The sequence below is a fragment of the Myotis nattereri genome (genome assembly GCF_964212035.1).
Source record: "Myotis nattereri genome assembly, chromosome: 12".
NCBI lineage: Eukaryota > Metazoa > Chordata > Mammalia > Chiroptera > Vespertilionidae > Myotis > Myotis nattereri.
The window spans coordinates 61,187,502-61,214,475 of NC_138087.1; the positions used below are offsets into that span (position 1 = coordinate 61,187,502).

The window sequence follows — 26,974 nt, forward strand, 5'->3', positions numbered from 1 at the left end:
CCAATGGTCCATTCCAAGGCCTGCAGCGCTGGAGAGAGGATGGCGGGAGGCGGGGAAGGAGAGCCTCTTTCAAAGGACCCGCGGGACAGGGGCGCACAGTCCCTCCCCGCCGCCGCCGCTCCCTCCTGGTACCCAACGCGGTCCAACCTGACCCGTCCGGCGGCAGCGCGCATGCGCGGGCGCCCCTGACCCCGCCCTCCCGCCGCCGCCCTCGCAGCCTGGCAACCGCGGCGACAACGGCGCGCGCGCGGGTGGGGCGCGGACGGGCGGGGCCGGGAGGCAGCGCTGCGGGCGGAGGCTGAGGCTGAGGCGGTGGCGCGGCCCAGGACAGCGGCCCCGGCTAGCGGTCCGGCGTGTCCGACCTCCCTTCGCCTCCTCACGCGGCTCTCCGACGCGGCCTCGGGCCCAGCGGGCATAGCCTCTGGCCATGGACTCCCAGAAAGTGAGCGAGGAGGGGGCGCGGGCCCGCCGGGGCCGGGCAGAGGGTGGGCGGGGCGCCCCGGGCAGGGTGGGCGGTGGGCTCGTGGTCGGGGGCCGGGCCGGGCCGAGAGGCGGAGGGGAAGCCGTCCACCCTTCCATCCATCCCGCCTTCCTTCCCGGCGGGAGCGAAGCGGCGCCCGGCCGGCTGCGGGGACCGCTCCCGGTGACCCCGGCTGGCCTCTGCCCTGCACTTGGTCCTGGGCCCCGGCTCCCTAAGTAAACAGGGAGGCGTCCCTCTGTCTCCATCCGTGACTCCTGCCGCGCTCTGGGCCTCCCGGCGGCTGGTGAGGGCTGTCCCCCCGGCAGGTGCGGAAACCAAGGCGCGCGGGGTCCGCCGGCCGACGCCGAGCTGGCGCCCTCCCCTCCACCCTGCGGGCTCCGGGACTCCTAGCGCCGTCCTCGCCTCCAGATGGGCCCCGACTCGGCTCGGGGCCGCCCCACCCCTCGCGGCGGGGTCTCAGGCAGGTCCGAGTGGTTCGCGTTGGTTGAATTGACGGGAGAAACTCCCAGTTGTCAGGGCAGCGCTCGCACCCTCTTTGGCCAGTTCGCTGCTGCGGGTCACAGTTACCTTCGTGGTGATTTGTGGCATGTTTTCTACATGTGGCATTCTTTCCGAACAAGTTAAGGGAAGGATACAGTATAGAGACCTAGCAGGTCCAATGAAAAGGGATTATTTATTTATTTTTAGGCAGCATAGCCAATGTTTTGAGTGCAGTTCAAAGTTAGTTATTCATATCCAGCCATAATCCCTGTATAGAAACCCACCCTGTTCTCTTTGTTAGATGATAGTAATTGAAATATAGTACAGTAAGGACACACAGCGTTGTTAATAATGTAGCAGGGGAAAGCAAGGGCCTATCCAAGCGGCCATTCTTTTCTATTCTTAGCTAGAAAGCACTGGAAAGACCTATAAGGACAGTGTTTTCTAGAATTTGGCCTGGACTCGCCTCCTTGAGGAGCATGCGGGGCATGAGGGGATAGCTAGGGATGTGTGGAGTGTCGGCTGTTAGAGTATTTAACGAAAGTGAATGTGATGTCATTGTATCTTGAAACTCAATTTGGTATACTCAGGTTTTATTTCTATGACTTTTTTTTAAGCTACATCTTGGGTATTTCGAATATGTATACATTTAAAACAGCCCTGCCTAAATTTGTAAAACATTTCACAGCTTATTTAACATTTTAGATGAAAGTCATAGGCGAACTGAACGGGGTATTATTAGTTCAGGGCAAATGGAAGGGCAAAGACTTGGAGTCCAGAGACCTGGTTTCCATGCGGCTGTTTCCTGGCCCTGTGATGTGGGGCAAATCACTTAACTGTGACTAATCTATTTCCTCATCTATGCCGTGGAAGTAAGAATATTTTGTAGGGTCATTGTAAAAATCAGGTAAAAGAATTCATTATGAAAACACACACCGTGTTTTTAAAGTCTATAAAAATAAGCACTGAAATAGTCTATGTGCTGTAAAATATAATTTTAAAAAGTATTTTAATATGGATCACCTTACTTTGCCAGGGCATGCATTATCCCTACTTTCATGAGGACTCAGGGAGGTTGTAACTCCTGAAAGGTCCTATCACTAGCCATAGTGCTAAGATTTGAACCTAATTGGTCTCATTCCAAAAATGATGTGTCTGGGTACCAACACATACCATGTGCGGTTTCCCCAGAGGAAGCAACGAATCAGCTGCTCTTTCTTCCTGGTACTAATATAGCTATTTGTGATAACTTTGAGAATCAATTTATCAATATAAAAAATGTGTTGAATTTCATTGGTGGTATCAAATAATATTTTTAAATTAAAAAAAAACTCCCTTGTTTTATAGCTTAAAATGAGTATCTAGTGCTAATACTTACAACCATGAATTGTTATCATGAATTACTACAGAATCAATTATATACAGGGTAGGGGAAAAGTAGATTTACAATTCTGACTATGTGAAACAGTTTATTCTTGTATTATTTTTTTAGTATATTTTATTGATTTTTAAAAATATATATATATTATTGATTTTTTACAGAGAAGAAGGGAAAGAAATAGAGAGTTAGAAACATCAATGAGAGAGAAACATCAATGAGAGAGAAATTGATCAGCTGCCTCCTGCACACCCCCTACTGGGGATGTGCCTGCAACCAAGGTACATGCCCTTGACTGGACTCAAACCTGGGACCTTTCAGTACGCAGGCCTATGCTCTATCCCAGGGGTCCTCAAACTTTTTAAACAGGGGGCCAGTTCACTGTCCCTCAGACCGTTGGAGGGCCGGACTATAGTTTAAAAAAAAAACTATGAACAAATTCCTATGCACACTGCACATATCTTATTTTGAAATAAAAAAACAAAAGAGGAACAAATACAATATTTGTATTTGCATGTGGCCTGCGGGCCGTAGTTTGAGGACCCCTGCTCTATCCACTGAGCCAAACTGGTTAGGGCTATATTTTATTGATTTTCTACAGAGAGGAAGGGAGAGGGATAGAGAGTCAGAAACATTGATGAGAGAGAAACATCGATCAGCTGCCTTCTGCACACTCCGCACTGGGTATGTGCCCGCAAACAAGGTACATGCTCTTGACCGGAATCGAACCTGGGACCCTTGAGTCTGCAGGCCGATGCTCTATCCACTGAGCCAAACCGGTTAGGGCTTATTCTTGTATTATTATATATTAATTATTGTATTATTTTCCATACAAACAACTGTAAACCTACTTTTGTCCCACGTTGTACTTCAATTAATAATGAAGTAAACTGAATAGTTATTTCTCCTTAAATAAGACAGTAATACATCCCTCATGTGATTTTTCTTTCCTATTATAAAATGTTACAATGAAATAGTGGCAGTGTAAGGAAAATGGTTAGGTATTGCAAGTGGCAAAGAGTGAGGTTGGTTTGAATATATACCTTTTGTAAGGCTTTGGGATTTGGGCTTTAAATTATTAAGAGGGTGGTTTTGGAGCCAGGTGGTATTTATGAGCTCAATGAGCATGGGTAATTTGCTGTGTGTCTCTGTTTCCTCATCTATAAAATAGAGATAATAATTGTTCTTATCTCAAAGGGCTATTGTGAGTATCCTGTTAACTTTCAAAAATCATTTCATACCTAGCACCCATGAGAACTCTCTGTTAGTATTATTATAAATTTCATGATCTCACCTTTAAAATCACTTTCTCCTTTCGTTGATAATTTATGTAACTACTAGAGGCCTGGTGCTCAAAATTTGTGCACTGGAAGGGGGTCCCTCAGCCCGGCCTGTGCCCTCTCGCAGTCCAGGAGCCCTTGGGGGATGTCCAACTGGTGGCTTAGGGGAGCAGGCCTAAACCGTCAGTTGGACATCCTTAGCACTGCAGCGGAGGTGGGAGAGGCTCCCGCCACTGCCACTGCGCTTGCCAGCCGTGAGCCCGGCTTCTGGCTGAGCAGCGCTCCCCCTGTGGGAGCGCACACTGACCACCAGGGAGCAGCTCCTGCTTTGAGCGTCTGCCCCCTGGTGGTCAGTGCACATCATAGTGACTGGTTGTTCTGCTGTTCAGTCAATTTGCATATTAGCCTTTTATTATATAGGATTTTTCTAATTCAGTCTAGCCATTTGTTACCTTTATCCTTAAGTTTTAAAGTATGTTTTCTGTTTTAATATCTGTAATAAATGGTTTCAAATGGTAGTGCCAAAGAAGAGTTGTTAAATCCTAATTGAAAAAGGATTGGAAGTTCTGATTCATGCAATCTGACAATAGAGATTAAGTTAACTGGACAGTCTTACAGAAGCTTGATGGTGGCAAGTCAGCAAATGGATTAGCTTGACCAGCTGCTCTTTTGTCCGTGAAAATAACTTGGACTTCAGTGTTGTGTTAGCAACAGATGCTCTGTTTGAGTAGAGGAAGAAAGCATAATTGCCTTGGGTATGTAAGGCATACTGTTGGATACGGAAAACCACAGTATTATCTCCTAGAAATAAACAGAGGGATTTTGTTTATATTGAGTTTCTGGGACACTTTTGTGAACAGGATGTGTTATGGATAGGTGGCTTTGTTTGATACTCAAACCTTTGATTATGTCCGTAAGTGGTTTTAAGATAAAATCCCAAAGGTTTCTTTACCTGATGAAATGTGTATATTCAAAGAAACCATTGATACAAATAAGACGTGCACCTTTTAAGAATGGCGACAGGTAGAATCTGATAGTTTACGTTAAATTTTGTACAGGAGTTCATTCACATTCGTAGGGGTTGCTATTTCTGGGAAACGGTAGATGCTGTAGGAATAATAAAGGTAGAGAGGAAGGGGGAGGGATACCTGAGGAAGGATGTCACCAAAAGCAGACATTGTCAATTGTTTGCTTTTCTCCACTTTTTCTTGTGCATTATTTACTTTCTACTACTTGGAAAGGGTTAGTGACAGTCAGGTGAGGTTTGATTGTATAAGACTGGACAGTTCTTTTTCTTTTTTGAGGCAGGGTCTTGCTTTTTAAAGTAGACCTGTGAACAGGAATAGGTGAGTTTTTATACATCCCAGCTAATCACAACTGCAAGCATTCCTGTGGAATGGATCAAAGTAATCTGGGATGATATAGGAGGCATGAGGTACCCTCCTCACAGGACCATACTGACATACTCATGATCACTACATTTAAATACAGATGCTTTCATTTCTTATTGAACATGACAGTTTAAGAAATTAGAAATATAGTGAAGCAGACCTTTAAAATTTTTTTAACATAATGCTCTTTGCAATGCCTAGCTGAATATACAAAGAATTATTCACGCAGCAAAAACATTGAATGTTTCCCTTAGTGTTCAACCTAGGGCAGTGATGGCGAACTTTTTGAGCTCGGCGTGTCAGCATTTTGAAAAACCCTAACTTAACTCTGGTGCCATGTCACATATAGAAATTTTTTGATATTTGCAACCATAGTAAAACAAAGATGTATATTTTTAATATTTATTTTATATATTTAAATGCCATTTAACAAAGAAAAATCAACCAAAAAAATGAGTTCGCGTGTCACCTCTGACACGCGTGTCATAGGTTCGCCATCACTGACCTAGAGTGTACAATATTTTGAAGTTGGTGGATTTCGTCTCCATCTTTCTTTTTATATGTTTTATACCCTCAGTTGGCACTTTTTCCCAGGCACAAGGTTCTGATAGCATCTGATCTCAGTTATTGATACTTGATGATTGATAGCTAATTATATTTTTAACAAATTTATAATAAAGCATTAGCACAGCCAAGCTGTGTATTTTGTTACATTATAAATATAAGTAATACAAGTTTATTGTAGGAAAATATAGATAAATAAAAATAAGAGTCACCCATAATCCTGCCACCCAGAGATAACCTCTTTAACATTTGTATGTATTACATTGCAGTCTTTTTTATGCATGTAGAAACTTAAAAAACTATGTTCATTATATTGTTTTATAATTTGCCTTTCACTTAATATGTTATGACTCTTTTACCATATTAATACAATTTTACAGAACTTAATAATACAGCACATTTCATTTGTATGGATGTGTTACTTGAATTTTAATCAGGACCCTTTTGTTGTACATATATCTTCATCCCAACCTTTTAATGTTATAAATCACATTGATTTGAACATCCTTGTAGCCAAGTCTCTGATTAAACTCTTATTTACTTAAGTTAGTAGAAATAGAATTTACTTAATAAATTAGTAAAAATAGAATTGGAGTCCTGACTGGTTTGGCTCAGTGGATAGAGCGTCGGCCTGCAGACTGAAGAGTCCCAGGTTCGATTCCTGTCAAGGGCATATACCTTGGTTGCGGGCACATCCCCAGTAGGGGGTGTGCAGGAGGCAGCTGGTCGATGTTTCTCTCTTGTCGATGTTTCTAACTCTCTATCCCTCTCCCTTCCTCTCTATAAAAAATCAATAAAATATATTTTTTTTAAAAAAGAAATAGAATTGGAGAATCAGTGTGTATATACTTAAAAAAAACTTTTGATGTGTATTGCCAAGTTGCCCTTCAGAAGAGTTGTATCAGGTTATACTGCAGTATGTGAGAGTACCCCTACTTCCATTGCCACTCCACCGCCCTTAATTAGATGGTGGGGACCTCTGATTTCCTTGGCCGAATATCAGTTTCCTAAACCTGACTGGAAGGCTAGCCAGTTCACAGGTCACTGTACATGGATGAGGCTTCTTCAGCCTCTGACACACTGTATTTTCTTAAATTCTAGATGGGAGAGTTCCTCCTGTTCTGCCTTGATAGCTTACAAGTGGGCCAAAGGTGGAAAGAGCGTTCCTGCCAGATTGAATGAGGATTAGATTTTTTTCCTGTGGATCACCTTAGTTGCATCTGTATACAGATAGTGTTCCAGCTTGTTTCACCGTTACAGAGGGCATGGCTTTCTGCTAGGTAGCTATTTATGATGCTCAGATTCCTGTATTCCTCAACAATATATACTTCTCATTTTTCAGCTCCTTGCATCACATCTGAGCACAGTACTCTTGTTTGTGTTGCCATAGGTATGGTCAGCTGGTAAGATTCTGGTTGTCTAGCTTACCAGCTGGATAGAGCTCTCTGGATTTCAACTCCTGTTACCTAATTCAAAAGAGAGATCTGTGGTATAAAGCAGTGATTTTCAATTGGTGTGCTGCGGCAGGCACACTGGGTGCCATAAGAATTTTTAAAACATGCAACACCTGACTATTTAGTCAGTGGCATTGACCTCTTTTTCCTTAGATTGTCAAAACAAACAAACAAACAAACAAAAAAACAAAACAAAAAAACAACCCCAGACAGTCAATACAACAATAGCCATCTGATGTGAATGAATAAAAATTATACTTTTTTTGGTCAGATATTTTTTTGGTGTGCTGCAGATTAGTTTATGTGTGCCATGAGATAGAAAAGGCTGAAAATTGCTGATGTAGGGTGATGCAAGTGGCATCGTTCCTGGTAACATTAGTATATTTTCCAGGAATTCTATATGTTGGTTTCATTGATTCACTTGCTTTGGTTGTAGGAACTATATGATTTTTTGTACAGTACCAGTGTAAGCAGTTTAGGATAGTGTAAAAGTACTAGATGTATCGGTTAATAATGCGGATTTTGTAATCAAAGAAAACACGGTAAGTTCAAGAGAAACATCAAAAGTGCTTTATTCAAAGTAATGTCCATCACTAGCTACACATTTCCCCATCTTTCAGATAATTTGTGGATACCGTCCCAATAGAACTTTTCTTGTTTTGAGGCAAACCATTCAGAGACCCAATTTTCCACTTCTTCGTATGTTTTGAAGTGCTGCTCAAAAAGTGCGTGTGCCATCCATCGGAACAAGTGGTAACCTGAAGGAGCAAGGTCTAGTGAATACAGCGGGTGGGTTAATACTTCCCAGGCAAGATCTTTCAACATGTCTTTAACTGTTTTTGAAGTGTGTGATCATGAAGCAAAATTACTTTGCTGTGTCTTCTGGCACATTCTGGTCGTTTCATGATCAAAGTGTGGTTCAAATTGATTATTTGTTGTTGGTAGCAATCAGTATTAACGGTTTCACCTGGTTTTAGAAGCTCATCATACACCACACCTTCCTGATCCCACCAAATGCAGAGCATTGTCTTCTTTCCGAAGCTATTTGGCCTTGCAGTCGATGTTGATGGTTGACCTGGATCAACCCATGATTTTGTGCGTTTGGGATTCTCAAAATAAATCCACTTTTCATCGCCACAGTTCGATGCAAAAAAGGACTTTCTTTCGTGCCTTCGAAGCAACATTTTACTGAGACTTTTTGGTTTTCCATTTGTCTTTCATTCAGTTGATGTGGCACCCATTCACCCATTTTCCTTCCTTTAAAATCTTTCCCATTGCTTGTAAATGATCGGAATTGTTTGCTGAGCAACGTTGAATCTTTCTGCAAGTTGTTTTTGAGTTTGACACGTATATTCCTCCAATAATGCTTGTAATTGTTGGTCTTCAAACTTTTTCGGTTGACCTGGACGTTCTTTGTCTTCCACATCGAAATCATCATTTTTAAAGCGTTTAAACCAGCGGTCACAAGTATCTTGAGATGGAGCATGTTCACCATAAGCTTCCCAAAGTATTCAGCAGCATTTTTCTTCAAAATAAAGTAATGAATTAAAACTTACCACAAATGCTCCTTTTTTGGCACGAAATTCGACATTTTTAAGTGTAAAAATATCTATTATGTTAACACTTTCAGCAAATTTGATGTATGAAGTTTTGAAGCTTGTTGTCAATACAACAAAATAGCATACATATCAAATCACATTTATATCAACATATGTGTAACTCCATCTATTGAAAAAAATCCACATTATTAACTGGTACACCTGTACAGGATTTGGAGGCAGCTTCCTGTATTTGAATTGTAGCTGTGTGATCTAAGAACATTTCTTAACTTGTTTAACCTTACCTTTCTTCAACCATAAAATTCAAAGACTAACATACTATTTTTCAAAAATCTGTTGTGAGGATTAAAAAAGACATTCCTTGTTCAATCCTTAGCACAGTGCTTGGCACATAAAGTGCTTAATGTATACTAACTGAAATGCCTATAATAATAGTTTGACCCTCTTAAGTGTTAGATCAATTAGTAATATTTGCAGTGGTTCCAGATTTGTATATCTCAGCTGTCTGAAATACTAATGTAGAATTGGAATCAGAAATCTTTTCCTGGTTACTGGGGTGTGTGACCAAAGGATTGTGTCTGAGATTGCCTGTGCACACTTCTCTGGAGATATTTGTCTTATATTACTATGATCCAGCAGAATTGGAGAGAAAAAAAAAACCAAGATGGCGGCATAGGTTAACGCGGGATATTGCTGCCTCGAACAACCACTTCAAAAAACAACTAAAAGACGGAACGGACATCATCCAGAACCACAGGAAGGCTGGCTGAGTGGAAATTCTACAACTAGGAGGAAAGAGAATATAATACCCAGACTCAGAGGAGGCGCAGTGCTGAAGTGAAATACTGAGGTGCGGAGTGTGCGTGGAGCGGGCTGGTGGCGGAGGGCGCAGTTGTTGTTTTCAATCTGGAGGGAGTTTCAGACTCTGAGCTCCAGATCCGGGCGAGTCTTTAGGGACCCAGACTCAAACTGGAGAAGCGGAACTGTCTGGCTTCGGTCAGAAATTGAAGGCAGCTTTCTCTCCGAGGTTTGCAGCGGTTGCTGGGACTCTGTGAGGCAGAGCCCCTAGGGATGGAACTGAGAGCAGCCATAATTGCTTGCTCCGCCCGCCCTATAGATCCCCAGGGACCCGCCCCGCTCAAGCCCTGCATAGAGCCATTTGCAGAATAGCCTCAGGCAAATGCTAGATTAGCACCGCCCTAGAGATCCAGCACAGAAGCTCTCCCACTGCAGACACAGTGGACTCTCATAGCCAGTTAGCCTGGAGGTCAAATCACCCCCACTATTGCCGACAACCATCAAGGCTTAACTACAACAAGACTGCACACAAGACCACTAGGGGGTGCACCAAGAAAGCATAAAAAATGCGGAGACAAAGAAACAGGACAAAATTGTCCATGGAGGATATAGAGTGCAGAACCACACTTTTAAGGTCTCTCAAGAACTGTCTAGAAGCCGCCGATAAATGTAGTGAGATCCTCGAGAAATCTAATGAGACCCTCGATGTTGTGATAAAGAACCAAATAGAAATTAAGCATACACTGACTGAAATAAAGAATATTATACAAACACCCAACAGCAGACCAGAGGAGCGCAAGAATCAAGTCAAAGATTCGAAATGCGAAGTAGCAAAAAACACCCAACTGGAAAAGCAAAATGAAAAAAGAATCCGAAAATACGAAGATAGTGTAAGGAGCCTCTGGGACAGCTTCAAGTGTACTAACATCAGAATTATAGGGGTGCCAGAAGATGAGAGAGAGCAAGATATTGAAAACCTATTTGAAGAAATAATGACAGAAAACTTTCCCTACCTGGTGAGAGAAATAGACTTACAGGTCCAGGAAGCGCAGAGAACCCCAAACAAAAGGAATCCAAAGAGGACCACACCAAGATACATCATAATTAAAATGCCAAGAGCAAAAGACAAAGAAAGAATCTTAAAAGCAGCAAGAGAAAGAAACTCAGTTACCTACAAGGGAATACCCATACAACTGTCAGCTGATTTCTCAACAGAAACTTTGCAGGCCAGAAGGGAATGGCAAGAAATATTCAAAGTGATGAATACCAAGAACCTACAACCAAGATTACTTTATCCAGCAAAGCTATCATTCAGAACTGAAGGTCAGATAAAGAGCTTCACAGATAAGGAAAAGCTAAAGGAGTTCATCACCACCAAACCAGTATTATATGAAATGCTGAAAGGTATCCTTTAAGAAGAGGAGGAAGAAGAAAAAGGTAAAGATACAAATTATAAACAACAAACATGCATCGATCCAGCAGAATTGGTATTTGTCAAAGCATATCTTCAGATGTATATCACCTAGAATTTTTAGTTATGGTCATCTGACATCTTGCTAAATACAATTAAATTATCTAGACAAGCTTTGTGTAATGTATATTGCCTTTATCCATCTATGTTTATCACTTTGTCCATCAATGTTTGGAAGGTAATAGGAGACTTGAGATCTGAGATGAAATCTGAGACCCTTGTAGGCATCCTTTCAGATTGATAGGATCCCATGGAGCAGATGAAAGTTTTCTTTGCCTTCTTTCACCATCAGGTTTTGATAATAAATAAGTCAGATATGTGTCATAATGGGCTCATTCTATAAATACTCCTTCGGAACTTGTTTTTTCTTCTTCTTCTTTTTAATCTTTACCTGAGGATATGTTTTTTATTGATTTGAGAGAGAGAGACAGAGAGACTCCCGTTCACGACTCGATCGGGATTGAACCTGCAACCTAGGTATGTGCCCTGACTGGGAATCGAATGCGCAACCTTTTGGTGCACAGGGTGACACTGCACCACCCAGTCAGGGCTACTAGGAATATTCTTAAGTCCTCTGCCTTCCTTTTCTATGTCTCTCCAGTTGTGCCCGCTCCTCCCCCAAGTTCAGCTCCATTCTGCTGGTCATCTTGGTATTCAAATCTTGGTACACCTGTTTCTGGGAGTTAAACCAACAGGATAAACAGCTAACTCTTGATATGGGTCTTCTTTCATTTGTGCTATTAATGTATTAAAATATCACCAGCGGTGAGGATGGGAAGAAATAGTATAGGTACGTGAAATACAGCACAGAGCCCTAGGCAGCCCAGGGGATGATGATAAGGCTTACTTATCTACAGGGATTGGTGAGAGAATTAAATGAGAACTGTAGTAATTCTTTTTAATTTTTCATTACCATAATGCTTTATGAGCATTTACATAAAGTATTATCCCTTTATCAGACGATTTTATAGCCTTTTATCAACATTTGCTTATATTTTGAGGAGAATCTTTATCACACAAAATTATTAAAATATTTACACTTGTAGGTGTTTACAGATACAAGGCTTGTGTGTGTGGGAAAATTATAAAGTATAAATACTTGCATTTGATTTTTGAGAATACGAATACTTTGTTTGGATTTTGCTGTTACTACCCATGGAGAGTTATTAAACAGCTGTACCTGTGCTGTCAGTACTTGTTCCACATGCTATAAAAAAAAAAGTGAAATTAAAGTTAAAAAATAAATTTAGGTTCTCAGTTGCTCTATCTACATTTCAAAAGCGCATTAGTTTCATGTGGCTAGTGACTTTCATATTGGACATCACATATAGAGGACATTTCCATCATAGCAGAACATTTTATTGGATAGTACTGAACTAGAGTGTATGAGAACATTAAATAACCAAGTGTTTTTTTAAATAGGAAACATTATCAAAAAGTCTGAGTTATTTGCTACTAAAATTACTTACCTTATTATGCTTCTGTAGTATCTGTAAATATTACAATGAATTTTGTAACTTAAGTTGCACATGTATTACCTTTCATATTTCTAAAATATGTTTATATTTTTATAAATAAACAATGTCAAATTTCAGTGTCTGTTTTTATTCCTAGTATCCTGATACTGTATTAGAAATTTCCATTTGTTTTTGCAGTGTTTAATGTTTGGTTCTATTTCTTTGCCACAGCCATATAACCTAAAATAAAACAATTAATTAATAGTGATCATCTTCATTGTGAAAGGTATGATGGTGATTAACTTGTTTATTAGGAATAAGATATTTTAGAACAGTACACGTACATATCCCATCTTTTTAACTTTGGGTTTTTGAAAAGTTTGAACAAGAAGCTTAACATTGCACCTATTTATTACATAACTAGAGGCCAGGTTCACGGATTCATTCACCGGTGCGGTCCCTCAGCCTGGCCTGCGGGGATTGGGATGAAACCTGCTCTCTGACATCCCCCAAGGGTTCCCAGATTGCGAGAGGACGCAGGCCAGGCTGAGGGACCCCACTGGTGCACGTGTACGGAAGCTCCGGGCTTCTAGTATGCATATAAGATCTTTGGTTAATCTCTTCCTGCCCTCCCTCCACCCCCTTTCCCTCTGAGATTCATCAGTTTCCATGCCTGTGCGCTGAGGGTCTGCCCCCTGGTGGTCTGTGTGCATCATAGCTACCGGTTGAACAGTCACTTCGGTTTTTATATATGTAAGAGTATATATATAGATACACTCTTACATGTAAGAATATATATATATAGATATACTCTTACATAAAGGGTTTATTTAGAGAATTGTTGTTAATGAAGGTTATAGTTCTCTTTTATTAAAACATCATGATATTTCTTTTTTTATTCTAGGAAGCTTTACAAAGGATCATTTCAACTCTGGCAAATAAAAATGATGAAATTCAGAACTTTATTGATACACTAAATCAAACACTAAAAGGAGTTCAGGTATGAATTTCTTTTAAAAGTTTGTGTCAATATGTTATAATGAATGATTGTTGGATCAAATCAGAAGTATAAAAACACCCTCTCAACTCTAGATTATAAACTAGTGGAGATGAGAGCAGGGTTTTTAATCATCAGATAAAAATATTTTCTTTGCTATTCTTGCATTCTCCATGGAATGATCAAGTAATAAGGGAAAAAGAAAACTCTGGAATTACAGTTCTAGGAATATTGTAGTGTTCATTTTCCATTTTATTTGTGTCTTTTCTATTTCTAACTAAGAGCAAATTGTATCTTTCAAAAGTACTGAGAAACTAAACATTCTTTTACAGTAAATAATGGAAGGAAAATGTAGATAGAAAAAGGTTTCCTCATAAAACCAGATGAATGCAAAACATAAAAGTAAAAGGTAAAGTGCCCAATGAAGAGGGAGAGGAATACTTAAGGAAATGGTCCCAGATTTTGGGAGATAATCTGTACTGTAAATAATCAAATAAGCTGGTGATGCCTCCCATGAATGTGTCTTAACGAATTTAAAGGACTTTTTTTTGTAAACAGTGAATCCTTTTTTATGGTTTTTGTTTGTTTTAATCTAGGTAATTGTCTGGTCCTTGGCCTGTTAGGCCTTATAGTCATTGTATTTCACTTACTGAGTTTACTATAATTGAAGTCAGTTGACTTCACCACTTTAGCAGTCTTCCCTAAACTATTTTAATGGAAAATTTGGTGAATTCACAAATCCACTTTTTTAAAGTAAGCAAAACTGAAAGTTCTAAAACTCTTGATCTATGGGTGAGAGAATCATTACATTCAACATCTGGACAAAGAGACCTAAAGATAGAACTAACCCAAAATATTTTTCTGATTGCCAGGTTAATAGAACTATAACTTGGAATCCAGAAAAAAAATAGAGGGGTAATTAAACTAGACTGGTCACTGAAGATGGGTGCACACAAGGGAGTAAGTAAGCAAGACACTATAAGAATGCGTCAGTTGGTTATTGAGGGGAGAAGAGTAGTCCAATTCCTTTTAGATGAGTAAACTGAGGTCCAGGAATTTACGTGGCTTGTCCAAGGTTGTATTATTATTGAGTGATAGATGTGGGATTTAAGTCTTCTGCCTTCTAGACTGCATATTTTTTCTTCCACAGTTTGTTTTTATCGTTGTAAATAAACTAGTAAAATGGTTAACACCACTTTTGGTAAGACTCTGGTGTGATGATGTCTGGTTTTTATTAACATAAGCAAAAGTTTGGATTATAATATTACAATAGATTGTATTTATTAGTTCTCTGAGTGCCAATTTGCTTCTCTTAATTGAATGATTCATTTAAGTTGAAAAATGCCTTAAGATAATGTCTTCTGTCTCAATTTTTGCAAGTACTGTATACATATGGCTTATCTAGGGATTTCAGAGATATTTTAAATTATTTCTTGTTGAAATAATAGCATATTGCTTAATGAGGTAGTGAAAAGTCAATGGACTTGAAATGCTTTATTAATTCTGCCACTAGCAACTAGTGGCATAGCTTTGGGCAAGTCACTTATGTGTCGTTTATTTCATAAAATTTAGCAGTTTGACTACAAATTCTAGTCATAGATGATTTTTGAGGTTCTTCTAGCACTAAAATCCAATGGTTGATAAATCTTTTAGAATCTAGTAAGGAATTGCTTAGTCTTTAAGTTCTGTATATCTTTTATAAATACAGTATTTTAGACAGCCTGAAAGATTTAAAAATTTACACAAAATCAGCCCCACCCCTGTATGTCCAAGAGTTATAGAATAAAAATCTCTGAAATGTTTTATTAAAATGCTTCACTAATGATTATGATGCACAGTAAAGGTTGAGAACTACTGACTTAGGGTCTGGCTTTGAGCCTGAAGGTCTGGATAAGTTGTCCACCTTAAAACAACCTTTCACATTGTCCTATGGAAACAGCATTATAAAAGGTGAAGAGAGTATGGGCTATTCATAAAAGGCTGCTTAACTCATAGTACTGCTGAAATACATACTATTAGCATTAACAGCCAGCTTCTTCGATTTTTTTGTGTTTTTAAAGCGTTGTGTCAAATACTAGAATTCTGTTATTTTTATGATGTTAGGCTGAAACTCTCATAAAAATAACAGAATTCTAATATTTGACACAATGCTTTAAAAACACAAAAACACATATGATCTTATAATATGCATCTCTTGTCTCTTTTGATAAATATATCTTAGTTTTTAATGTCTGACAGCTCTTCAGTAAAATAATTTTGTTTTGCTTATTAAATAGGAAAATTCTTCTAACATACTTTCAGAGCTAGATGAAGAATTTGATAGTTTATACTCTATATTGGATGAAGTGAAAGAAAGTATGATTAATAGTATCAAGCAGGAACAAGCTCGTAAATCACAAGAGTTACAGGTGAGATCATAAAACTATTTAAATATGAATAATTTTAATCTAATGCTTCATTTATTGAAAGCAAAAATTAGTGAATTCCTGTGTATAACTGTGCTTTTATCTTGTAGAAGAATGATTCTTACCTTTTTTTGGTCATTAATATCTAATTTTTAAAAATTTATAATAAAAACCAATGTTGTGATTTATCCTCTTAACCATTTTAAAATGTACAGTTAAGTAGTGTTAACTATATTTACATAGTTGTGTAACAGACCTCTAGAACTTTTTCATGTTGCAAACCGAAACTCTATACCCTTGGAACAATTTCCCATTTGCCCCTCCTTCCACTGCCTGGCAACCACTATTGTATTTTCTGTTTTCATTATCTTGAGTACTCTAGATACCTCCTATAAGTGGAACCGTAAAGCATTTGTCCCTTTTGTGACCAGCTTACTTCACTCAGTATAATGTCCTCAAGATTTGTCCATCTTTAGCATGTGCTAGGATTTCCTTTTTTATGACTGAATAATATTTCAATGTATGTATATCACACTTTTCTTTATTCATTCATCTGTCTATGGATATTTGGGGTTCCTTCTACGTATTGCTTATTGTGAATAATGCTGTAGTGAACATGGGTGTGCAAATATCTCTTAGAGATTTTGTTTTCAGTTCTTTTAGATATATACCCAGAAGTGGGATTGCTGGTTCATAGGGTAATTCTATTTTTAGTTTTTTAGGAACTTCCGTACTGTTTTTCATGCTGCTATAATATTACATTCCCACTAACAGTGCACAAGGGTTTTAATTTCTCCACATCCTTGCCAACACTTTCTACTTCCTACTTATATTGTTATTTTGAGATATAATTGACATATAATGTTATTTTAAAATGTACAACATAATGATTTGATATTTATGTATTACTTAATCACCACAATAAATCTAAGTTGATATCCATCACCACATATAGTTACAAATTTTTTTCTTATGCTAAGAACTTTTAAGAGCTACTCTTTTTAGCAATTTTCAAATATATAACACACTATTATTAACTGTAGTCACCATGCTGTACATTACATCTCCTGAACTTATTTTATAACTTGAAGTTTGTATCTTTTGACCACCTTTACCCAGTACATGTACTTTCTATTTTTTTGGTAGTGGCCATCCTAATGGATGTGAGGTGATATCTCATTGTAGTTTTGATTTGCATTTTTCTAGTGATTAGTGATGTTGAGCATCTTTTCCATTTATATATATTTTTTCAAGAAATATCTATTCAGATCTTTTGCACATTTTTAAATCTGGTTATTTGTGGGGTTTTTGTTGAATTGTAGGAGTTCTTTATATATTCTGGATATTTACCTCTTGTCAGGCATATGACACATTTATTTTCTCTCATTCCACGGGTTGCCTTTCACTCTATTGATTGTTTCCCTTAATGTGGAGAAGTTTTTAAGTTTGGTACAGTCTCATTTGTCTATTTTTGCTCATGATACTAGATACAATGTATTAAGATCATGAAAATTTGTTAAAAATATGACTAGTGATTATCTTGCTTCATTTACTCTCTACAATATTTTGTTCAGTTATTGCTATTAAAATTGTAAGTTCATTATAACAATACTACATATTTAAGATTCTGATGGCAATCAAAAGTTTTATTTTAATGATTAATTTTTTTTCTAGAGTCAGCTTAGTCAATGTAATAATGCCCTGGAGAACTCTGAAGAACTGCTAGAATTTGCAACACGGTCATTAGATATAAAGGAGGCTGAAGAATTTTCAAAGGTACAAAAAAAAAAAAATCAACCAAAAAATCTAAACTAAGCCACTTACAAAGGAAAGTTTTGATTTTAAAAAAATCGTATTTTCCCTTTTAACTTTGACTTAGTCTAAAAAACATAAAGTCTAAAAGGAATATAAAGTCTAGTTTTGACTTACTTTCTCTGAGCTGATTGGGAAACATCATCACTTGATGCAGATGAGCACTGCAACTTAGTGAGATCTTGATACTAAAGTTCTTATTAATGTTCCACCTTTTATCTTAAGAAATGGAATGTTTTATTAAAATATGAAAATGTAGGTTCCTTATTTAGGAGAATGTTTGTATGAAAATATGAACAGTAGAACAAAAAGACTGTTAATGTTTTAACCTAGGTCCTGGTGTTTAAGAGATTTTGAATTCTAGTTTCTAGTTTTTATTTTTACATAGAGGAGTTTTCCAATGATTACCAATTAATCAAATCTGTTATATTTTATATACAATAAGGGTGTAGAATATATTAAAAATGGTGTGAAATGGTATAGCTAATGGTATTTTGCTATATAATTAGCAAAATATAGACTAGTAATCTTATCAAGCTAAAATATTTTAATTTGATGTTATTTTTCTTGGTCTTCATGGACAAACTGCATTAGTGTTAGAAAGGTGGCTTTATAATCAATTTGTGTCCACCTAATGTTTTCATTTTTTTTTCTAATGTTTTCATTTTTATGATTTTTCTGTGAACTTGAAAGTAGAAAAATCTTTCTTGAGAAGGTAACATTTGTTGGCTTATATTACTACATTTTGAAAATGAACTCTAACAACTAATTTCTTTTAACAAAATTAATCAAAACAAAAATTATTTTTCTATAAATTAGTGAGCTAATTAATTATTGAATTTGGAGGTGGGTTGTGAGGAAATTCATCTTTGCATTTGGTAGTACTTACTATATAAAGCAATTATGAGGGAAATGTATCATACTTTAAGGTACTTAAAAATATAGATATGTCACCTATTTAGAGAGTACATATATATATGATAACCTCAAATATCTAGAACATTGCCAAATACATGCAGAAAGCAAAAGATGTCTGAGTCCTCAAGATCAGTGTTACAGAGTTCATGGGCAAGAGTCATATCCTCTATTCAATAGCCTCAGAATCTGTTGGCTATTAATATGTACCTGGTACTAAAATTTTTAGTTTTTTTCTTTCTGTTTCCTAGCTTTCAAGAGTTCCCTTATAGTGGCTGGAGCAGCTGTTAATGACAAGGCACAGTCATAGCAGCAGGAATTAATAGCTGAGAGCCTGAGAATGAGGAACAAGACGGGAAAACTATAAAATGTGTGCACAAGTACTCAAAGATAACTTGCATTCAGTTGCATTTAAATAGGGATTGATGCTTGGAAAAACTCTGATAAAAGTGTGTTTTTTCCAAGTTTCTCTTTTCATTCACATTTGAGTCCTTCTCTGCCTTCCTCTCAAAGGCTATCATTCTCCCTTTCTCTCTCCTTTTTCTTCTTTCTAGCTTTGTTAATTAAAACTTGTTCCCAGCTATTTGTAAATTAGAAAGGTTTTGATAAAATAAATCACATTGTGGTTTAAATATATTCTTAATGTGCCAGTTGGCTTATCTTATAGTTTTGGTTTTGTCTTCCTGCATTTTGCAGTATTGCTTAATAGCTTAAACCATTTAGAGATGTGGTGAAATAAATTGTCAGTGTTTCCTAGCCAGAAATCTAAGTTTCTTATTTTAAAAAAATGTTTAACTGAGAGTTGCTTGCAATTATTTTCTGAGTATATCCAAAGAGGATCCAGATAAGGGTTTGATTCCAAGTCAGAACCTAAGTTCACTTTCCTGGCCAGCTGCATGGTTAATAGGCTTGCCCCAAACACCTAATTGCTGAAGGAAAAGGAAAAGATGACTTTGAAGATTAACTATTGGACTAGCAGTATATTGCCAGATATTTGGAAAAAGAAGTTCTTCTAAGGTATACTGTTTACAAATGTCCCATATTAAACTGATTAAAACCAATTAATATGAATAGTTCCTGGGGACAAAAGAAATCATAGGCTAAAATCCAAACCATTAATCTTTTTTAGACTTTGCTATCTTTATTTTTATTTTTTTAATATATTTTATTGATTTTTTACAGAGAGGAAGGGAGAGAGATAGAGTTAGAAACATCGATGAGAGAGAAACATCGATCAGCTGCCTCCTGCACATCTCCTACTGGGGATGGGCCCGCAACCCAGGTACATGCCCTTGACCGGAATCGAACCTGGGACCTTTCAGTCCGCAGGCCGACGCTCTATCCACTGAGCCAAACCGGTTTCGGCTAGACTTTGCTATCTTTAAAAAAAGAATTTTAAGTACTGATATTTAAATGATCACATTGTTGTACTTCAATATGAAAATTGAATATGAAGCTATGCTATTTACCAGTAAAAATAGCACAAGTGGAAAAAGATTTTAGAACATTCACATTTATTTAGACCAGGGGTGGGCAAACTTTTTGACTCGAGGGCCACAGTGGGTTCTTAAACTGGACCGGAGGGCCAGAACAAAAGCATGGATGGAGTGTTTGTGTGAACTAATATAAATTCAAAGTAAACATCATTACATAAAAGGGTACGGTCTTTTATTTCAATAGTTTTATTCATTTCAAACAGACCGGATCCGGCCCCGCGGGCCGTAGTTTGCCCACGGCTGATTTAGACTGTTAGAAGTTTAGTTGACAATAAATATATGCAGAAAGATCACCAGTAAATGAGATCTGATCATTAACTTTATTTCTGGATGATAAGTAGCCAAAACCCACCAAACCTGGGTTCTCTGCTAATAGCTGGCCTGCATGACACTGCTTGGACCCTTTGCCAAAATTAATATCCCTATCTTTCCCTACCCCCTGAATCTGTAATTTGAATTATACTTATGAAGAGCTGAGTCTGTGGGACAATTTCCAAGTCAATATAACTAACCAGCCATTTTATCACAATCTTGCCACACATAACCCACTTCTTAGACTAGAAAGGATGGAATGGTTACCTGTCCAGGTGCCTACAATGAAATGAAATGTACAGATTTAGGCAAAAAGGAAATAATATCTTCTACATTTGCTCACAGATGAAAAAGGAGAATGGGTTTTGTGTAATTCCCACTTCTGATGCACAATCATTGGAATATTGTTCAGTGAGTGTCAGGCTCTGACCACTGGGAGGAGCAAATAAGGAGAGGGATGGAAGCTCCCCAGTATTTCCAAGGGAGCAGAAGCTGCTTCTGTGGGCCAACCTAAATATTTGTTAAGAATAGCGCAAGCTACAATTTTTCCCCTCTACTTGAGTGTTTATGTTCTATAAAAATGTAGTCTATTATATAAATGTCCTTAGTCATAGAACAGATGTGAGCAGTACTATATTCAAAGTTTATTTCAAGTTATTTACTATGACTTTGTGAATGTGTTTTTTAAAAATAGTTCTTTTTATAAACATTTATATTGAAATTATAAAGCTTCTAGGGTGCCCGGCTAGCTCAGTCGGTAGAGCATGAGACTCTTAAAGCTTCTAATGTATGGAAGCAACTGGTATGCAGTGTTATTTTCTTTGAAAGTTGGTATTTTTGCCTAAGGAAAAATAGCATTTTGAAACTACCTCTTTTCACTCTCTGTAACTGAGTCTCCTTCATTTCCCAAATTATTTTCTTAATATGGTATTTGGGGGGTGAGGGTAGACGTCTCAATTATCCTATCTAATAAAAGAGAAACATGGTAATTAGCTGTACCTCCGCTACCCTTCCCATTGGCTAATCAGGGCGATATGCAAATTAACTGCCAGCCAAGATGGCGGCCGGCAGCCAGGCAGCTTGAAGCAAACATGAGGCTTGCTTGCTTCAATGATGGAGGACTCCAACGTTCCCTGCCTGCCGCTGCCGGCCTCTGAGCTTGCAGTTTGAAACATTGTTACAAATATAGAAGCTAAACACAACCCCAGAAACCTGCTTTCAGCCAGCCCAGATCTCAGAGCTGGAATTGAAACAGTGTTTCGATTATAGAACCCAAACAAACCAGATACCTGCTTTCAGCAGCGAGGCCTAAGAGCTGGAGCCAAGCCTCAGAGCTAAAGCTGGCCCAGAATAAAAAAAAGAAAAAGAAAAAAAGGAGCAGTTGGGAGCTTCAGTCACCCGCCAGCCTGAAAACAGCCCTCAGCTCCTCACCCAGACTGGCCAGGCACCCCAGTAGGGACCCCCACCCTGAAGGGTGTGTGACCAGCTGCAAACAGCCATCATCCCCTCACCCAGGCTGGCCAGGCACCCCAGTGGGGACCCCCACCCTGATCGAGGACACCCTTCAGGGCAAACCAGCCGGCCCCTACCCGTGCACCAGGCCTCTATTCTATATAGTAAAAGGGTAATATGCCTCCCAGCACCGGGATCAGTGGAGCCGCGAGGCCTCCCGGCACCGGGATCAGCGTGACAGGGGGCAGCGCCCAAACCCCCTGATCACCCTGCGGCTTTGTGTGTGACAGGGGGCGGGACCACAACCTCCCTATCCGCCCTGCTGTATTCGTGACAGGGGAAGGTGCCCCAACCCCCTGATCAGCCCTGCTCTGTTCCTGATAGGGGGGAGCTCCCCAACCCCCTGATCGCCCTGCGGCTCTGTGTGTGACAGGGTGCGGTGCCCCAACCCCCTGATCGGCCCTGCTCTGTGTGTGACAGGGTGCGGCGCCCCAACCCCCCCACCCCCCCACGGGCCCTGCTCTGTGTGTGACAGGGTAGAGCCAAAACCTCCCCATCGGCCCTGGCCTGAGTGTGAGAGTGGCGGCGCTCCAACCCCCTGATCGGCCCTGCTCTGTGGGTGATAGAGGGCAGCGCCCCAACCGCCCCCCACGGGCCCTGCTCTGTGAGTGACGGGGTAGAGCCATAACCTCCCCATTGGCCCTGCCCTGAGTGTGACAGGGTGCGGCGCCCCAACCCCCTGATCTGCCCTGCTCTGTGTGTGACGGGGCGGTGCCCCAACTCCCCTATCGGCCCTACTCTGTGTGTGACAGGGGGTGGTGCCACAACCTCCCCATCGACCCTGCCTTGAGTGTGACAGGGGGCAGTGCCCCAACCCCCCAATCGGCCCTACCCTGAGTGTGACTGAGGGTGGCATCGCAACCTCCCAATCCGCCCTGCTCTGTGCATGACAGGGGGCGGCGCCCCAACTCCCCAATCAGCCCTGCTCTGAGCCCGACCAGGGGCTGCACCTAGGGATTGGGCCTGCCCTCTGCCACCCGGGAGCAGGCCTAAGCCAGCAGGTCGTTATCTCCTGAGGGGTCCCAGACTTCGAGAGGGCACAGGCCAGGCTGAGGGACCCCCCTCCCCCCCAAGTGCACAAATTTTTGTGCACCAGGCCTCTAGTATATTATAAAAAAGTATTGAAAAGGTATTAAATATTTGCCCCTTATACATTTTCAGATTGTCTCAAGGAAACATTACAAAATTATCTGTCCCAAATCTAGTAGGAAATTTTGAAGTATAAAACAATGGTAACATGTAGATAAGACTGGAAACGTTTCTCAGTGTTGTGTGGCATTCAGATTTTACTAGGAATTCTATTGGGATTTACCGCAAATCAAAATAAGGATAAATCCTCTCAGACAAATACCAGTTTTGACATCTGGCTTTAGCTAGATTCATCCTTTTGACAGGATTAATGTATTTTTCTCTCAGCAATTATAATTCAGAAATAGATATATTCTTATTTTGGTTCCTGATTATCAGTGCTCTCTGATTTTTTTTTTAGTGCTCTCTGATTTTAACTAACTCTTTGCCGCCTCTTTTCCATTTCAGCCCATATTTCAGAAAATTCTATTGTTAGAATGCTTAATTTATTTTGGATAATTTTTAAAAGTTATCTACATATAAGATGGCTTAGGATGGACTTTCAGGGTTGGAAGATATCTTAGTGCTCATCATTTTATGTATGAGATAAATGAGTCCTAATAGAGTTAACTAACTTGCTAGTTAATATGATGGGCTGAAACTCAGATCTCTTAAACTTTGGTCATTGCTTCTTATTTTTTGCTGATGAGTTAAAACAATCTCTGCTGATTGGGAAGAAATTTTGAAATCTCAAATTTTTTTCTGTTTGGGAAAATGATTCATTGAGTACAATAAGCAAGGCCTAAAACTTCTTTTAACTGTGTTTAGAATATACTATTCAATTTAGCTGCTCCATAAATAGAATTATTTTAGTATACTTTGCTTCTAACATCTATCTATCTATATAAAAGCACTAGAGGCCAGGTGCACAAAAATTTGTGCACTTGCGGGGGAGAGGGGGGTCCCTCAGCCCGGCCTGTGCCCTCTTGCAGTCTGGGACCCCTCGGGAGATAACGACCTGCTGGCTTAGGCCTGCTCCCGGGTGGCAGAGGGCAGGCCCAATCCCTAGGTGCAGCCCCTGGTCGGGCTCAGAGCAGGGCCGATTGGGGAGTTGGGGCACCGCCCTCTGTCATGCACAGAGCAGTGCGGATCGGGAGGTTGGGCTGCCACCCTCAGTCATTGTACAGAATAACTTTTCAACCTTCTTGCATTTACACAGTGAATGTGCTATAAAATTTGAACCTAAATAAAAGAAGAAGCACTGAGTCTCCAGCTTTACCAAATGGGTATAAATCAATAGTTTTTAACCAACAGTTTTTCCTAAGTTACCTGGCTTTTTATCTGTTCATTTCTGGTTTGTCACTAACAGCCAAGTACATTAAATAAAACGAAAGCTTTATATGCATGTGTACATGTGTACACTTGCACACACTAAAAATGGCACCTTCGTAATTAAGTAACACTAGAAACAAAATTGAATAATTAGCGTCAGTTTAAAAAACTGTGATGGTCTTTATATTGTTGGGTTATTTGAGAGTGACTGGTTAGTAATATTCCTTTAACCAAGTTCTAAACCATTTGGGAAATAAGATAAAACAATAAAGCTGATAAGAGGCCAAATATTGTTAAAATGGTATTGGAGAATTTGGCTTATATCAATGGGCAAACTTTCCTAATTGTAGAAATAGGTTTACCCACGTAGGTATGGTCAGTATGGGGGCTACCTCACGTGTCTGTGGGGGTAGCCTGTTTCAGTGAAACTTACTGCATCAAGGGAAAGAACAAAATATATATATGTTCTCTTTGGGCAAGCAAGCTGCCAGAAAAAGGGAAAGGTGCTGAGCTACTTATATCTGGTGTCTCCTTTCAAAGCCAGTCAGTCAGATTGGGTCATTGCACCTTCCCAGGAGAAATGAGGGAGCAGAGAGGCTAAGGGATAATTCCAGTGGAGCTTCTCTGTACGTGAAGAAACATCAACTACAGAGAAGAGTCTCCTCTTCCCATTGACATTTATATTAAAAGCTTTGGTTTGTAACGCTAGCTGTAATGACGACACTTAAAAAAACACACACACAAAACCCCCAATGTTTTGACCACCATAACATTTTTTATTTTAGTAACAAAATAGTGTCATGATTTAAGCAACATATTATAGATGTCACAGCATTGGGATGTCTGGTGCAGAATGTGGAGCTTAAAAAGGGTCTTTAGAAACAGTAAGGACCCAAATCCCTTAATAAAGAAATAGAATGATTAGTATACAAGATCACAGGATTGATTATGATAGTCCTGGAACTGCATCATATGCTGATCTAAATTGCAGTTTTGTTCTTTTGTGTAGAAAGGTTTCATACCAGAATATTCTAGGATGGGTTTAAAAATGACTGTTAGTATGAACAATGTTAAAACTGAAGATGAGGGGCAACAGAAGCTTTGTTACACATATTTAATGTTCATTTACATTTAATAATTATTAAGTATTACTGTGTGCTAAGTTTTATGCTAGAGACTGGGGATGGAGTGTCAAGTAAAATATGATCTTCAATGGATATATCATTAAACACTCTGGTCAGTATGGAAAAAAAAGTTCGTTGGATATATTGCATGTGAATGTAGAGGGGATAACAGTTTTTACTTGTATTTTTCTGGGACTGTCACCAAATAATAGCTGTGTCCCCTTCCTAAACTTATGCTAACATTCTAAAAAAACAAATAAGGAAGGAAGGAAGGAAGGGAAGGAGGGAGAAAGGGAGAGAGAGAGAGAGAGAGAGAGAGAGAGAGAGAGAGAGAGAGAGAGAGAGAGAGAGAAGAGAGAAGAAGAGAGAAGAGAGAAGAGAGAAGAGAGAAGAGAGAAGAGAGAAGAGAGAAGAGAGAAGAGAGAAGAGAGAAGAGAGAAGAGAGAAGAAAGAAGAGAGAAGAAAAGAGATCTTAATGTAGAATAGGTTTCAGTTTAAGTTGGCAGCTTCTATGAATTCATCTGAGGGAAAGACCCCATTGCTCCAAGTATTTTTCCTCTGAATTTTTGCCATTAGAACTTAACTCTTTGGGGGTGGGGGGTAAAGGAATGTAGAACTGCAGCCTAGTTTTATATGTTAGCAGGCAAGCTCTCAGAATACAGTCTTTGCCCAGTGAAGGCATATAGAGAAAACTTGGAACAATGATTATGAAGTGGTTTGAAAGAGATCTCTGAAGAAAAATTGGAGAGCAGATTTGAAATATGTAAGAAAACCATCAGAATGTATAGAAATGGGTGCCCAGGAAGGAGAGAGGTGGTTCTAGTGGAAGAGTGACTGACTGAATGAAAGTGGAGGTGTGTTATGGTAATCTTAAGGTAAGAAAAAACGTTTGTAGTCATCTGGTTTTAGTTGGAAGTGTTTGTTTTCCCTCCGTTTAAGGTGTTGTATATGGGGTCTAGATTTTCTACTGTAATTCTAACATCACATTATGCAAGCTGATGCAAACTGTACAAATTTCCTATAATTTATGTTTTGGTGAATATGAACTAATCTGTTCCAGGGTTTATATCCTAACTTTTCTTGCATGTCACTGCCATTGAAACTTGCATGAAAAGCACTAACTGCCTTCTTTCTCTCCTCCCTGATCTGCTCCAAGGCTGCCAGACAGATCAAGGATAGGTATGGAATAAAACCTACATTTTTATTTGTGTTGATATTGAAATCAGAAATGAAATTCAAGAACAGTTTCTTACTAGACTCTTAGTTAAAACAAAAATACCTAAATGTCAAATAAAAAAAAATGTCTTCTGCATATTTTCAGTAATAAGCAATATGTTAGCAAGATTTTTTAAAAACATAGTTGTGGACAATTATGTACTTCTAAAAGAATTTCATTTCTGGTATAATATAGTTAGTTTTAGTACTAGTTTTACTACAATTCTTAATTGACTATGCTAATGGTGGGGAACCAATTTGAATAATTAAAAAAATATTCCTGGAATGCATTTTTTGTTGTTCTTAAATTTTATATGTGTGTCTTATTTTCTGAGAAGTCACAGCATTTTAGATCATCTTCAGGAGCTAAAGCTCTCTCACTGCTCTCCTGGTTAACACCTTTGTACTCTCGTTTCATCCTGTTCCTGGTGCCATCTCTTTCTCTTTCTAATGCCACTACTACCAGTTTATGG

General features: G+C 39.1%; 1 protein-coding gene across 1 annotated transcript in view; it reads left to right on the forward strand.

Annotated features, from left to right (window-relative positions):
* Positions 1-268: 268 nt before the first annotated feature.
* Positions 269-26,974, forward strand: part of FSD1L (fibronectin type III and SPRY domain containing 1 like) — a 48,337-nt gene continuing 21,631 nt past the window's right edge. The window contains exons 1-5 of the mRNA XM_081102992.1: positions 269-442; positions 13,218-13,313; positions 15,587-15,718; positions 17,390-17,491; positions 26,443-26,465. Of these exons, the coding sequence (XP_080959118.1) occupies positions 428-442; positions 13,218-13,313; positions 15,587-15,718; positions 17,390-17,491; positions 26,443-26,465 (368 nt within the window). The 5' untranslated portion in view covers positions 269-427. The remainder of the gene's footprint in view (positions 443-13,217; positions 13,314-15,586; positions 15,719-17,389; positions 17,492-26,442; positions 26,466-26,974) is intronic.